Below are 15,915 nucleotides of genomic sequence, written 5' to 3'. Positions count from 1 at the left end.
TCTGTCATGTTCTCTTCCAGATACTTCTGTTTCTCCTCAGCACTCATATCTTGCAACTTGAGTTCCAAGGCCCCACTAAAAGGAATGACCAAAGCACCCGGGTCGTGCTTGTCCACCCACTCTTTAATTTTTATCAACCTGTACACAACAAAGGACACAACATTATCTTGTAGTGCATGCATGGCTGTACCACATTCATTATTATCAAGTAGCACATACATATTCATAAGAATTGCACGGTTTTATGATGCCATCTTTTTGTGTATTGCTTTCCAAGGTCAAGGCATTAACAGGCAGCAATTGCTTCAGGTGTACTCCATTAACATTTCACTGTTTCTTGGTTTCTGTTTGGCATTTAATCTATCAGAAATAGGCATAATTTGAAACAATAACTAGGTTTTTGGTAGAGATTAAATACTTGCAATCTAAAATGCTAACTGAATAAAACTTTGTAGATCTGTGGACGTACATTTTCCTGAGACTTCCAAGAGGGATATTTATCAAATGCAGCAAAACTGGGGGTCTTCAGTTTTTTTTTTTAAAAAGCATCTCAGTGACGAGGGCAGCTGATATTAGCAGACAGAAAAGAACACTATACTCCATAAACTGCTAGATAGCAAGCAGCACCCTGCTTTTTCTAGCTATTGATCTTGGAGTATGCCATAGCTAATGAATACAGGGCTGTGTTTCTACTAGTTTCTTCCACCTTTCTGCTATCTCCCCAGGACAAAGCTTCTAGATATCATACTACTATTATTTTTAAATAAAGAATCAAATTTCCTATTTCTCTTCATCTTCAATAACTGGCAGCATCAGTAATAGTTTGCTGTACATCTAATATGTTTTTTTTAGTTGAATGAAACTACAAATTTAGAGCTATGGATTTATGGTGCTAGTTTTTTGAATGTTGGCTATCCTATTAAAAATTAAGAAAATCTTTGCAGCAATAGCTGATGTTTAAACAATCTTTAAACACAGGTATCACATTCATGACTGCAAATACTATTTATTTTAAATTTAAGGGAGACATTCATAAATTACCTGTAAGGAGTTCAATGTTATTTATAGGGCACTATTTCTGAACAGGTGTGAATGGTAAGAATGACAACTCTGTATGCTCAGCAAGAAAACACAAGAGGCATGGGAATACTTCCTGTAGACTAAGACACAAAGTACAAAATACAGTACACTTTGGGTGCTGTAGATGTTTCAGACCTGAAGCACCCACCATACAGCACAGGGTTTTATGCTTGCTGAGTTCTTTTTCTTAGTCCTGCTAATCTCCAAGATTTAGACTAAGGTTTTAACTCCTATTATACTAAAGTGCTTTGAAACTGTGGCCTGCAAACCTTTAAATAATCAATGCAAATGTCACTTCAGAAAAAAAATGAACTGAACCACAAGTTCATCAACACACATTTGTCAAAGAAAATAGCAGGGGATCAGAGCTATTATGAGATTAAGTGCATGGCCCACTGAGTAGGGTTTTAGAATGGGACAAAGAATATAAAAGTTCACTCAACAGTTTTCACACGTTTGTTATGTAAGGCTGGTCTTCTATCATTTACTTATGTAAATACCCCATCAGTGGTTTTCAATCCTCATTATACTAATCTTTTTTTCCTCCAGTTATCCAATGAAAATATAGTCTGGTATCCAGGACTGATACTGAAACACTATTGCCTTCAGAAATGTCTGAGCTGAAAATCACAATTAAGGTGCATTTCTGAATGTGACGCGTGACATTTAACAGCACTTCTAAAACTGACATTTGTAGTTAACTGATTTATTTTGGCTAACAAACTGGATATCAAAGTTCAGAGCTTACAATGCCAACCTTTTACAGAAAATGTACCTAGAAATGGATGTGCTATTCATAAGTGTACTTCAACATCTGTGCATACATCCTTTTTTTTTTTTTAAGAAAGTGTCTAACACTGGTGTCTAGACTAATTAATAATGTACCAAGTGAAAGACAGAATGAAACATGTGAACTTGAAAAAGTGAAATGAGCATGAAAGTAAAAAATTGGATTCAAATTCTGTTTGGTAAATATGGTCATCGTAACTAATAAACTAAGAAATATTGTGGAACAACAAGATAAGAAATAATTACTTTGGCTAAAACACCAATTCAGAATAATAATAGTCTTAGACTGTCATTTTAACAGCTTTTCTATTGAGTCCTTAGAGGGATTATTTGCATTCCTCAGGTATTCTATTGTACAATTCAGATGAATAAAGACTTACAAATCATTCCTCTACCGCCAGTGTGAGACTTTGATCCAGTGAATACACTATTGTACCTTAACTATAATTGGCAAAAAACCTGACAGTGTAGAGCATCACAAGCTTAATAACAAAGGAGAATATCTCAAAGTGTTGACAGATGATCTTCATAATGCAGGAGCAGAGCTGGTACATTTTAGCAATAAATGAGCACTGAGGTCTAAAGGTCTCTGAAGTGACTGACATCAGACCTGCTACAGCCTCACTAAAAGAATACGGTACTGCATCCCACTCTGTACAGACAGTCAGGTTCTCTGCCTGAGTCTTTCACTTTTGTGACTTTCAATGTCACAGGAATTACTAAAAAGTACCAAGGAATTCCCCTAATGGTGATCAAAATAAAGAAAACAAACAAAAAAAGTGAATACTCAAACATAAATACTGATATATTTCTAAATGAAGTTTTCCCCAAAGCAAAAATGCTTGACTAATAATCAGTAAAGTAATAGCACAAGTTTGCTTTCCTGTTAGGGATAACCAAGCGTGCTAAACAGAACAAAATTCTCTCAACAAATGGTAACAATTAATGTCAAATCTGTTTTATATGAGCACATAATTTTTCCATGGAAATGCTGTACATTTGTAAAAGGACAGCATTAGTAGACTCATTTCGGCCTGTGTTAAGATAAGCAAATCCTCGAGTATCTCTCCATTATTTCATGCTATACTTGATAACGAATGATGAAGGGTATTAGATTTTAGGCTGAGAGAAGACTATTAACTCTTAAGAAAATCTCAATTTTAAAAAAAGCCACTAAAATGTAACAAAATGAAAAGTAAAAAAAAAAACAGTAAAACTGGCAGAACCAATGACCATGATTAACAGCTGAAACTACTTTAAGAAACATGAAAGTGCTCAAGATGAAAACCCTTCTTGACAAAGTAAACTGAAAACTATGTGAAAACAGTGTACACACTTAAAGCAGTTAAAAATATCCTCTTTCATAATTAAGTTTCTAAAAATGCCATTATTAGTAGAGTTAAAACTAAATTCTGATTATAAAATGTAGAGCAGAAAGAAGAAAGGCTTCTTCTAGTACTACTCAGTAATAACAGCGAGGGATCTGCACATCCAACAGCCTTCCCCTATTGAGGTGGCTTGGTTCTTCCCTCCAGGTGGCTCTGTGGAGAGGAGGAGTGTGCCAACAGAAGGTTCCCAAATTGAAATTTGATTCTATTTGCCACAAATGGACAAAATATCCTTTGTGGGAAAAAAATACAGACCCAAGAGACAGTAAGACAATCAGTCATTCTGTGACAGCAAAAAGAAAATCTTAAATAAAAGTTGAATTGAAAACTCAATTAAAAAGACAACTGTGTAAAAACAGGACACTGACACAAGAACAAAACCGAGACAAGAACAAAAACAGATCTGAACAACTTGCAAGTAAAGGCAACACTCAGAATTCTGACCAGGGAAAATGGCCAAGAGGAATTAAGATGCTCACTTCCACCTAACACTGTTACTGTTGGCTGATAAGGAGGTAAGGAAGGACAAAAGCATGTCAGCATATCTACTACCAGCTCAGAAAAGCTGTGAAGACCAAGATGTTTTCTTGCCACTACTAGATTCCAAAATATGGTGAAGTCATCATTTAAGGACATTCCAGTTTTTAACTCTGCATCAGCCTCAGAAGGAAAAAGTAAATGAAAGAAGCCAGTGACTTCAAGTGCAGAAGGATCAGGACAACCACCAGACTTAACTCCTGATACGAAATCAGGATGCAGAACAGACCTTGGAGAATGGTTTAAAAATGAGGGCACTCACTGAGAAGGCCAATAAGCAAAGAGCACCAGAAAGAGGAGTTGTGCAGAAGGGAGTGCCTTCACTTTAAAATGGTGATGGTTCCTGAGGCAGAAGAAACCAAAACCTGCAGACAAGCAAAATAAAGAGGTACAAAAGTTGCAGAACGTACATTAACTACAAATCGATATTTGACAGTTTCACATGAGAGATCCAGCTGGGAACAGAGACAGAGTTCAGATGGAAATCAGAAGTAGTGATGGAAGAGAGAAGCTGCATAGAGAACTTAAGCTCAGTGGACACCTGCAAGACAAGATGATCTGAAAAACTGACCCCTGAGAAGAAAGGTGATTTGTGAAAGTATGCTTTTGTACAAGCAAGGCCAAAAAAACCCCATCTAACTCACAGAAGAGAAATAATTGTTTTTCTGTTCTACACCTGAATTACGAGTGGAAATTGGCAGAAACAAAACAGCATGGCAGGGAAGAAGAAAACACCAGGCAGCACCACAAGAAAGAAAGAAACAAATGTAGATAATGAGATAAGAACAAACTAGGTGATCAAAACATACAAAAGACTGAAAAAAAGATCTACGGATAGGAGTGAGAACAAGAGGACCTAGCAATTCCAACAGGCTCTTCTCGTTGGCAGTCTGAGCAACCCCAGATTTTTAAAACCTTCCAAACTCAATCTGTTCAGTGCTTTGTTCCCCACTGTTTGAAAGTCTTCCATATGTGTAGCCTAAGCCACCTTTATTTCAATCCGAATGCATTAGTTTAACTGAGCCTATACAGTATGGACTGGGAATACACACTCCCTATTTCTTTACAGCAGCGTTTTACATACTTAACTGAGGTCTTTCTTTTTTATTTTGAGCTTTCCTTGTAAGCCACGTATTACTTCTAACTTCAAACCTTTTTCTAGACTCTGTCCAATTGGTCAAAAACTCCTGGAAGCACACAGTACCTAATGCACTCCTCAGAGCTCTCAATAATAATGTCTTATAAGCACATTAAAAATAGCTAGAGGATTAACTCACACATTTTTCAGGTGATTCTCCTGTTTATAAAACCCAGTATAGCATTTGCTTTTTTGTGGCAGCACTGCAACATTATCTCATGCTCACTTTATAACTTATTGTATGACCCTACTTGACTAGCTATTCTTAATACTGTATTTGCATAGTTGATTATTCTTGCATAAAATCCTTCTCAGAAGTTGCACCCTAGCTCTTTTTTTCCCTAATGATTTCTTCTATTTCTCGAGGTGCTCCTAAATTCTAATTTTGTTCTACACATACCTAGACATCTCCTAGTTTGGGGTCATCTACAGATTTAACAAGAATGCTCATCATCCAGCTCATTAATGGAAATACGTAACAGTATTCAACCAGCAGCCACTTCCACAGATCTCATAATGAGATATTCTTCAATTTGGAAAGTGAACCACTGATAACTATGCTGTGTGTATTATCTTCCAACCAGTCTTACACACTCAACTTCCAGTAGTTTCCATTTAGCCAACATTTCCTATCTTGTTTATGAGAATGTTGTAAGGCAGTGAAACCTTTAAAGGCTTAATAAAAATCCCAATATGTAGTAAAGTATATTTTTTCACTATATGCAAGACCATTAAATCTATCACAAACAAAATATTAGAGTCATCTGACAATTTAGAGAAGTAATAGCCAACATGGATTTGTGAAGACAATTGGGTTGCTCCTAGGTGATTAAAAACAGTCGAATTGTTCCAACATTTTTCTTGAAATTAAAGGAAAATTCATTGACTTAAAAATGTCTTGTTGTTTCTTTGCTCTTTGTGGCTTTCTTTTGTCTTTTGAAGCCTCACCCATTATCCACAAGTTAGCTAAAATGATGATAAATTAGGCAACGATTTTTTTTTTGCCAGGTCCCAAAATATTCTACTATGAGTACCGCTAGGTTTAGTTGATTTGGTGGGATGGGAGAGGAAAATCTAATTTACCTAAGCACCAGTACTGCGTGACACAGTTCATAAGTGATGTCCTTCCCTTCCATTCTGTTAGCATGCACAGACTCCACAAAGATCAGGTCCCGCTGTTCTCAGTGCTGTACATATATATAGATGTATGTGTCTTCTTATATAAATAAGAAACATTCACAGCCTCAGTAAGCTTTCATTCCAAATTTATATAATCAACAAAGAATGGAACGCTGAAAATGATGAAACCGATGTATATAATAATTTTGTATCACAAAGTAGGTCAGTGGCAGAAGTTAAGAATGGGAAGCAGAAAGCACAGGTGGTACTTTGCTGTAACAGATTAACATGCTGTAACTCTTACTGCTACCTGCCTTTTTTAGGGTATCCCTTTCTTCCTGCACTACATAAAGAGAAAGGAAGACTAAACAGGAAAACACTAAAGAATAAAAAGGTACTTTCTTCCCCACCATGCTGGTTTGCTTTTCATGAAGACAACAAATCTACAGAAGGTTTGGGAGTACCAGTTACCGACCTAGGCAATCCCGTTTCAAATCATCAGTGACATTTACGAATTTGGTTTTTTGTTCCCCGTTCCCAGATGGCCAGGAGGAACACAGCAATCCTTAGATTTCAAAAGGCCCTTTCCCACCCCCCACCCCTCACCTGCAAATACTTCCTAGTAACACTTCAGCACAAAAGCACTGCCTCCACAAGCTGGGCTGCTCTCTGGCCAGGAGCCTCCTCTCAGCCCCTCAGGACAAGAGCTTCAGGAACTCAGAATTTCATTTATCGTGTGCATCCTGAATGCTTTAAGTTCCTCGATACCTTCCTAGAGTCTGATGTCCGTATCCCCTCCAGTATTTAGTCATTGCACCCAGATGAACCTTACAAGAGACCAACGCGGAGAACCTATCTTACATGTTAGATGTCACTCACATCTCCAACACAGATTGACTTGAGCCTTGAAACATGCAGTGGAATAGTCCTTAAAATTATTTACCACAACATTTTCGGGGACTTGCGACACAAGCCATGATCTCAGGAATCTTATGACAGAATAGGTATATAAAGTATTTCATTCTACCAGATCTGGATTTCACACTTTTTAACTTCATTGTATTTTCAACTGACACTGTATCAAAAAAAGAAGAATAGAAGTTCCTGATCGACACTGCCATTTGCCATTTATTATAGACGGGTTTATAACTTTCCTTAACATCCTCCTTTGAAATGTAAGTAATCCCAGGCTCTCTGCCTCCTGTGTGTCAAAGCAAGTTTTTCCAGGGCCTTCATCTCTATCACGGCCATTATCTTAAATCCCCTATAATTCTGCAAAATCATTTGTTAGATGGGGTGACCAGTATTGCACCTACTATTTTAGTTCATGTTGCATCCCAGATTCTAAAGAAACATTTTCATAATCTGGACATGAGCTTCTCATCCCATTCCTTATCCATCCAGATGTTACACTTGCTTTTCGGCTACCAACTGCACGTGGAGCAGGGACCCTACCAGCACTCCCTGCAGGCATACTCAAGCTGTTCACCAACAAAAATAATCTGGCAAAAAGCAGTTTTGGGAGGAAGGGAGAACTTCCTTCTTTTACACACCCCCTCCCCACCCCTCTTCTTTTAAGTTGGACCAATTCACTTTCCCCTGTATCCTTACAACTGGTTGTGCCAAGGGTGGTGCAGGAACAGGTAAAGACTGTTAAGGACGGGAGTGCCTTAAGTTAGCCTACCACCCAAAAAAGAGCAATGCCATGAAGCCAAGTTCAATCAGGAATTTTGGTGTTCATTATTGGAAAATGCTTGTACCTGGCATGACTCCTGAGTAAAAATTATCCCATATGAGATCACTTAAAAATAGATTCTTCAAGGCAGAAAACAATATTAGTTGACGGGGGGTGGGGGGTGGGGGGTGCGTGTCAAGGCAATATTCTGGAAATTCATATGAAAGCACTTCATGCCCTCAAGATATAATTCTGTTAACAAATTGTCTAACATAATATGGTAGTAGTATACAGTTCTCAGTTTATCTGGTCTAGAAAGCTAACTGGAGATATTCACTGTTTAATGGTATATTAAAAACACATAAGGACATAACACTTCACTTACAGCTTTATACTACTGACCACTTTTTGAACATATTTAATATAAAGATTTGGCTTAACTGACATGAAACTTGTTTAGCTGTTTTGGGTTTGCAAGATATTGGAACTGTGAAAGAAATAATACCAGAGAACATGATATTACCTGTAAATCGAGTACAGACAGTAGTTAATGGACAAAATACTTTCATAACTAGGAGAAATAAAGCATGCATAATAGAAAAATCAAGTTGATGACCTACAACCAAATTTGAATTAAAAAATATCAAGATGGTAGAAAGACAGAAAGAGGTAAAATAATCCAGAATGACTTTTTCTGCTAACCTATATAGAGCTCCCAGTGAGAAAAGATTTTTCAGTACCTTACACAGCAAATTCCATCTAACAAAAGGTCAGTCAAGGTAACCCTATTTTAAACATTTGTAAGAAGCATCATTCATGAAGAATAAAGATCTTGAAATCCATTTTTAAAACATTCATTTCTGATCTAGTTTTCAAGACTTCAGTAATATCTCTTTATCCAAATTATGGTCCCCATTAAAGTGATCAAAAACAATTGTGACTTAAACAATAATGAAAACAGTACTACACTGCTGCTGTAGCACCTGCTGGTACGTGAAAGGCTTACAGTCTCTAGTTCTCCTTGGTCTGTCAATTCCAAAAATTAATTCTATCTTAACTCAAAAAAAAAAAAAAAGAGACATGGCTGTTGCTGTTGGCAAGGATCAAGCACAGTCAAGACTGAACTACTGATGAAACTGCATAACGATGCAGACTGCAACAAATTGTGCACATTACGTTTCATAGTTAGAGGCATAACAGGCTCCACTTGCAGCACATATACTTTGGACAGAAAAGATGCCTTTGGAAAGTCACATCTTGTTCTTTCTGCTATCATTTATAAAATGCTGAGTTTTGAAAGGTTATCTTGAAAACTATATCAAAATAATTTAACAAATGCTCATTCATAAATTATAGCAGCAGGAGCAAATCTTAGTCACTTATGTGCAAAATTATGATGATTGAGATACTGCTACAGAGAGTAGAAAGAATCCCTATTCCATAGTCATGTTTACATTATGGCATGATAATTTTAACTTTTGTCTCTTGACAGGGCTTCTTTTAAGTGTCACATGGAAAACTGTATTCTTAAGGGTCATGTACAAAAAAAGTAGGACAATTCATATCAACACTATTATAGCAAAATCTTAAATATGTAATCCCATAAAAAAATATAAGCCATGCATAAATAGAGTATTTGATCAAAAAAACATGTGATGCCTTAACAAGAGAAACTTTACATGAAGTGCACGGACACCATTTTAAATTTGCGTTCTTCAATTTTTTTTATGTACTGTGTGCACACAAGCAAATACAAGGCCATACTCCCAAACAAAAAATATGATCTACATAAAACTCCTTTGTAATGAAATAAATATATGCTAATAACACTTGAAATAAGACACTATAAAGAGTAATTGGGAACATATTCCACTAGTGCCAATTTAAAATCCTGCAGTGAGTAACACAAATGCAGACTACAACATGTGTTAGTTTTGGCTTTCGCTAATGTCACACAACAATTTAATGAAACTTAAACAAACTGGGTCAGAATATTCCTCCCCCAGTTCTCTTAATGAAAGATCCTCTCCTGCTCACACATGATAGAGGGAGACGCCTTCCTCACTTCTCCAGAATTAGTCTGTGTGATCTTAATTGTGGAGTCTCTCCAGACCACAGAATTCACATGAATGCTCTCTTCCTCCCTCCATCAGTTGTTGAAAACTATGTAAGTATTAAAATTGCACGAGTCAAACATTACCACAATAAGAGCATTAGATTTAAAATAATAAACCCTGCTTATTCCCCCCGCCCCCTTGGACCATTATTACCAAGTACTAACATTTTGTGTTCACATGATACTATGAGTGACGTTTTAAGAAACAATTTTAACGAGACTAGTAGTAAGACTTACAGAAGCTGGTGACACTGGACTAAGTTGTGGGAGGTCTTTTGATGAAGAAGAGATCAAACTTGTTATTAGGCTGGAATATGCTACTCAATAAATCAGAAATTAACTTTGATATTTATCCAGAGAAAGAACATCATCTAAGCTCCCAGTATAACAATGAAAGAGTTATTTAGTTGAATGGTTAGTATCCAAACTACAGCAACTCAAAGAATACAAGGCTTAATTTCAAACACCTGATTTAGATACCTCATCTCGCTCTGCTCCCTATATAGTTAATGAATCAGGAGGCTCTTCTGAGGGCAATTCAAAGCAGTTAAATTAGGGCTCCTGTTCTCGCTTTCTTCTTAAAGCATCTTCCCTCTCCCCTTTTCATAGGCTGCTTTAGAAACTAACCCTGACCTTAAGTGCCTAAGATGCTTAGGTAAAATTATGTGGTGTGCCTCAGTCTTACCTCCTGCTGATACATTCCCCCAAAATACTGTCTAATAAATACAACAGCATACACTGTACTGTCATATGAACATGTCCATGTCCAAATAAAACACAGTGAGTTAGGGATTTTCAAAGTGTGCAGGGATGCCTTGTATGAAATGCACTTCACTAATTTGAAAAGCTGTCACAAAAATCTTCAGTTCTACAGACACAGTCTGTTTACCTGTCTAAACTATGGTGAAATGAAAAAAAATTAACAATATCTGAATCATCTACTAAAACATATTTGTCCTAGGGGAACACTAACTTTGATTTTTTTCAGAAGCAGGAATAAGTAACTGGATCAGTGTCTGAAATTACGCTCTATTTACCTGACGGACTGTGAAGGATCTGTTAGACACAAAGATTTTTATGGCTGAAAATGGAATGATAAAGTACATTTCTGTCAGATATAAATACTCTTATTCTGTGGGTGGGTGTGTACAAAACATTTTTATTTGCAAACACAAAACTAAAATTTGATTTATTATAAAACTACTAGTTTACCTATCTTCATTTTCTTATCGATTATGGAATTAGGATGCATTCAATGCCCCCAGCAATTTTAACAACAAAAAATTATTTGACTGAAAAGAAGTTCCACCTTGAAGTTACAGCACTCTGTGGTATGTTTTACCCTTACAAACACTAGCACTAACAACAATAGGATCAAAAAGCCAAACCTAAAATGCAAGCTACTTTATTTTTATGACTTGGCCCAGAAACCTCTTTCAATAGACAGTCAGAACATAAGCCCAAAAACATACTAATTCGTGTTCAGTCTCTGAGCAAAGAAAAGGCTCCATGTGTGGTGGCATACATGATAGTTGTCAACATAAATGAAAATGTTCATGAATAAAAAACAGGCTGTATAAAGAGCTAATTATAATATTACTATCAATTGCTAGCTTGCGCTTGCAAATCTTTCATATCATATAAATGCATTGTTTTTGACATTTCTCCGTAGCTAAACATCACATCATTTCACTTTTTCAAAGTAGTTCAAATATGCACGGGATATACTATAAGGAATGCGGTCCAATCTACAGTTACATTGAAAAAGAAAAAAACTATGACATAAATGTGCACTGCCATTAAAATTAATTTAAAACATTAATCAGCTCCCAAGTAAAAAAAAAAAATCTAGACTTCTAACAGCCTCTATACAATGATTTCTTTCTGTATATTCATCCTTTCTATCCAAAACAGCAGTTGAAAACACTTCACCCAATCATGCAATTGAAGACTAAAATAATACATACACCCAAAGCAAAAGTGAAGTTGTGAGTTATTCAACTTGCATCCAGATGTCTTCTTACCATTAGAAACACTGTTTATTTGCTTAAAGCAATCACTTACACTCTTCTAGCACATGAGTTGTAAGAAAAGTTTCAGTAACCAATAAAAAGCACCATTCCTATTTTAATGCTCAAATGGATTCTTCTTCTATTTTAGAAGTGCCATAGAATTTAAGTTTGGAAAATGCCTGCTCAACAGGCAAGAGCCCTAATAAGTAATGTATGGTTAAAAGCAGATCTAGCCAAAGGAAAAATACTAAAAAATCATAGTGGGCAGTTATTCTGGGACATGATAGTCTATCCATTTCTCCACCAGAGAGTCACTTAACATATATAATGCTATTTTAGACTTAGTTTGGTTGAGCAATGACACCATCAAAGAAGAAATGATGGCAGAAAATAACCCTGGTAAACACAAGTAATTTGGTTTAAAGGAAAAAATAAAGCATGCCCTGATAAATTTATTCTCTCATTGATATGACGTATGATTTTCTATGCAGGAGAAATACATCTATAAAGTATTTGATAGTGTGCTGTGTGTGAAACTACTCATTCAGCTGGAGAAGAAGGGGAAGGGGATTTGTACAGACCATGTACTGAATAAGGCACTGGATCTGTTAACAGGAGAACAAATCGCTGTTTAAGGATATCATTAATCAAGTTTCACAAGGATCAAACTTAGGACTGATCTTGTTTAAACACATTAATGACCTTGACACAAACATTAGTTGCATGCAAAGTTTACGTTCGATACAAGAGCAGGAGACATTTTCCTCAAGGAAAGTCATCATCGTCATCATCAATTGGAAGTGACATAGAAGGGGGATCACAATGGGTTAGTCTTCTTCAGAGCAACTCTAAGCCACCAAGACAATGCAACAGGGAAAAGGCAAATGTAATCTACAGATCCTACTGGAAATGTTTCCCTTTGTTTAACAGGATGCATTACATCTGCATATAAGGTATTCATGAAAGCATGTGGAGTACTATGTGCAGCTGTGGTCAGCTAAATTCAGAACAGGTCTAAGATTATCAGAGGAATGGGAACCTCATGTAAATGACGGAGAGAAAATTGATAATGCTTGCTTTAAATAAGTACTGGAGGTAAACACCAATTAGATAAGATACTATTTAATCTACAGGACAAAGCTGCCAGAACCACCAATGAAATAAGCCAGCCATGGAAAAACGTAGGATGGAAATTAGCAGAACATTTTCAACCCAAGGCAGCAGCGAGGTTCTGAGAACAGCCTCCCAATACTAAGTGCAAAACAATCAGCTACTGTTAAAAAAAAACTTAATTAATTTATGAAAGTCATTATACTGTGTAGCTACCAACAATAACTGGCTCTGTACTGAATGCAGAGGAGGGATTACAGTAATTTAGGGATTACCATATAGTTACAAGGAAGCACTACACTTTGTGAATTCAGAAGTACATAAAGGCTATGCAGAAATTCAAAAGGGGGACAAAGAGGTCTCAATCTCATACAAATCAAGTTCCTACATGTTTTGTAAAAACCAATGCTTCCACTGGGGAAAAGGCATGAAGATCTCAACCACCACATGTTCGACTTGGCTGGAGCTAGCCAGCTGACCAGCAGCAGTAGGCTGGCAGGCAGACTCATCATCATGCAAAAAGTCCTCCCGAGCGACAGAATACGATGCTACCTGCTGTTCAGTGCACCATGTCACTGCTTTTTAAAAAATGAGTATAAATTAGGAATCACTGTTGTAAGGAAACAAGACTCAAACTCTTGGGAAACTAGACTTCAGAACTCAACCTCTTGGAAAACTAGACTTCATGAGTTCTGCTCTTCCAAAATAACATGTAATAAAAGTCAAAGTAATACCATGTATAGTTTACCAGTACCACTCATGAGGAGAGCACAGGCAAGGCAGAAGAGGTGGCTGCAGTACTTGTATCACAGCTTGGCAGTAAGTAATTTCAAAATCTGGCCAAGGTACACGTTTTTAAAATAGCACTAATGAGAACACTGGACTTCATTATCCTAATTGGTCAAATGAAGAAAATTAAGAACATTGATTATTTAAAAATGTATGAAAATGTTAATGAAGTTTTCTTACTTGGCATCACAAATAGAAATCTAAAAGAGACAGAAGTAAAATCCAGTTCTCCATCACCAAATCTCCAGGCATGTAAAATGCCTTTAACATAAAGCCATCCCTTGTCCTCCTCCAGTTCCATGTCAGTATCAAGTTTTGCTCCAGAGGAAGGGAATCCCATCACCAGAAGTCTCCTATCCTACCCAACCCTACTGCATCCTCAAGAGCAAGCTTGTCCTTTGCACAGAGCAAGACAAGGCTGGCTGTAAAGGAAAGAGAGCCATTTGGTACACCCATGAGCAGACAACCCTTTGGGGCAGGACAAAGATTCTGAAATGCATTGGCAACCTTCATTCCGACATTTTCTGACTTCAAAGTGTTTCCCATTACAACATTAAGACACTTAATATAGCTGTATGTAATTTCCAATTTCTAACAAAGCAATCAATAAACACGTTAAATTCTGAACTGAATGTACTCATTACATACCCATTACACAAACCTATCTTTGAGCTAACGGAGCTACAGTGAGTATTCACCCCTCAACAGACTAGAAGCTGGGAAGAGGTAAGGCGTTCTGCCATAAGATGTCACAGATACTTGTGCTAAGAGCAGAGAAACAAAAAGACATAGCACCTCTGAATTTCATGCTGTGCCTTGTAAGGAGACAATATAGTGAGTACAGTCTCTTCTGACCCTTCTTCCTAAAATACAGCCACTTTCCCATCCCATCCGGCAGTTCTTCGCATTCTGTTGCTCACTCTGGTTTCTTTTCCCAGTGCCATCCTCCAGTCTTCAAAGCTTTCCATCCTGGTCCAACAGCTCTTTAGCAAGAGGCTTCCAAATGCAACCCCAAAACTTACACCTTTTCATTCGATTCGCACCTCCCTCCTACCCTGGCTTTCGGTCACTCCCACACCCCTACTTCCTTTTATCTCATTTGCAGGGTTAACAGTTCTGGTCCTGGCCAGGGACCCACATCCTATTCGGTTTCCTTCCTTCCTCAACATACAGAGGTACATTTGGATCAGAGGCACTTCCAAATTCCTGTTAGGTCTGCTCAATTCTTACATTTAGTAACAGCTATTTCAAAGAAAAATTCCTTAGCTGCTGTGTATCTCACAGTATTTAGCACTACATTAAATATTTACCACTACACTTTCTTACATTTTGTTTAAAAAATACATCATACAAATACTGAAATTTTAAAATTTGTGTTCTGCACAAATCCAATGCATTTTAATGATTTTTCCCACTAGGAAGAGGACCAAGTAATTATGTAATAGGCTGAAATGAACTAGGCTCAGGAACAAAATACCAATTTAAAAAAAAACAAAAACAAACCAATCCACTGTATAGTTACTTAAGTACCACAGACACAAACACAATTCAGTAAAGGTACTATTTCTTATCAGATACATACAGTAATATTTGTATTAAAGAAAAACTCAATACAAGTCCTTTAGTAGTGTCTAGAAACACACAGAACATACAGTTGTACTTCTAGTGCCTCCACTTATCCGATGAAATCTTCTCTTTACACAAGCAAAGGACAAAAAATGGGAACCTAAACAGAGCTGATGAACACAGTAAAGGTAACAAACACTGCATCTTTCCTAGAAAGAGAAATTTCTCTCAGAAAAAGACGCAGTTGATAGTTTCTCTAGCTTGTTCATATAGTTATTGTGTGCTGTACTTTTGGTACATACCTGTGGAGCATGCAACAAGAAATATCAAGAGTGCAGGAGACTTGATATGACTTAATATTCTAGTTGTAGCTGCACATGTCCTCTTTTTGCTATTTACCACAAAGAAACCACAACTATACATTACATATCAATCAGAAAGAGGATACATTTTTTTAATGTTTTAGTGAAAATAACGTGAAGCATGGAACTTTACAGTGATGAGTTGCCTAAAACAGAAGCATTTCCCCAGCTCTATAGCAGTTGTGAAATACTACATAATAATCCTTTACGGAGCAAGCACTTACTGAATTTGTG

At 36.8% G+C, this 15,915-nt stretch overlaps 1 protein-coding gene across 2 annotated transcripts in view; it reads right to left on the bottom strand.

Moving 5' to 3' along the window:
• OLA1 (Obg-like ATPase 1) overlaps window positions 1-15,915 on the bottom strand; it is a 101,915-nt gene that overhangs the window by 7,579 nt on the left and 78,421 nt on the right. The window contains exon 5 of one of the 2 annotated variants that reach the window (XM_009332647.1): window positions 1-138. The exons of the other annotated variant lie outside the window; for it this stretch is intronic. Within the exon in view, the coding sequence (XP_009330922.1) occupies window positions 1-138 (138 nt within the window). The remainder of the gene's footprint in view (window positions 139-15,915) is intronic. 2 annotated transcript variants of the gene reach the window in all.

Source organism: Pygoscelis adeliae, unplaced genomic scaffold (genome assembly GCF_000699105.1).
Source record: "Pygoscelis adeliae isolate BGI_AS28 unplaced genomic scaffold, ASM69910v1 Scaffold160, whole genome shotgun sequence".
NCBI lineage: Eukaryota > Metazoa > Chordata > Aves > Sphenisciformes > Spheniscidae > Pygoscelis > Pygoscelis adeliae.
The sequence above is the reverse complement of the archived record's forward strand: the minus strand, read 5'-3'. Positions and strand labels throughout refer to the sequence as shown.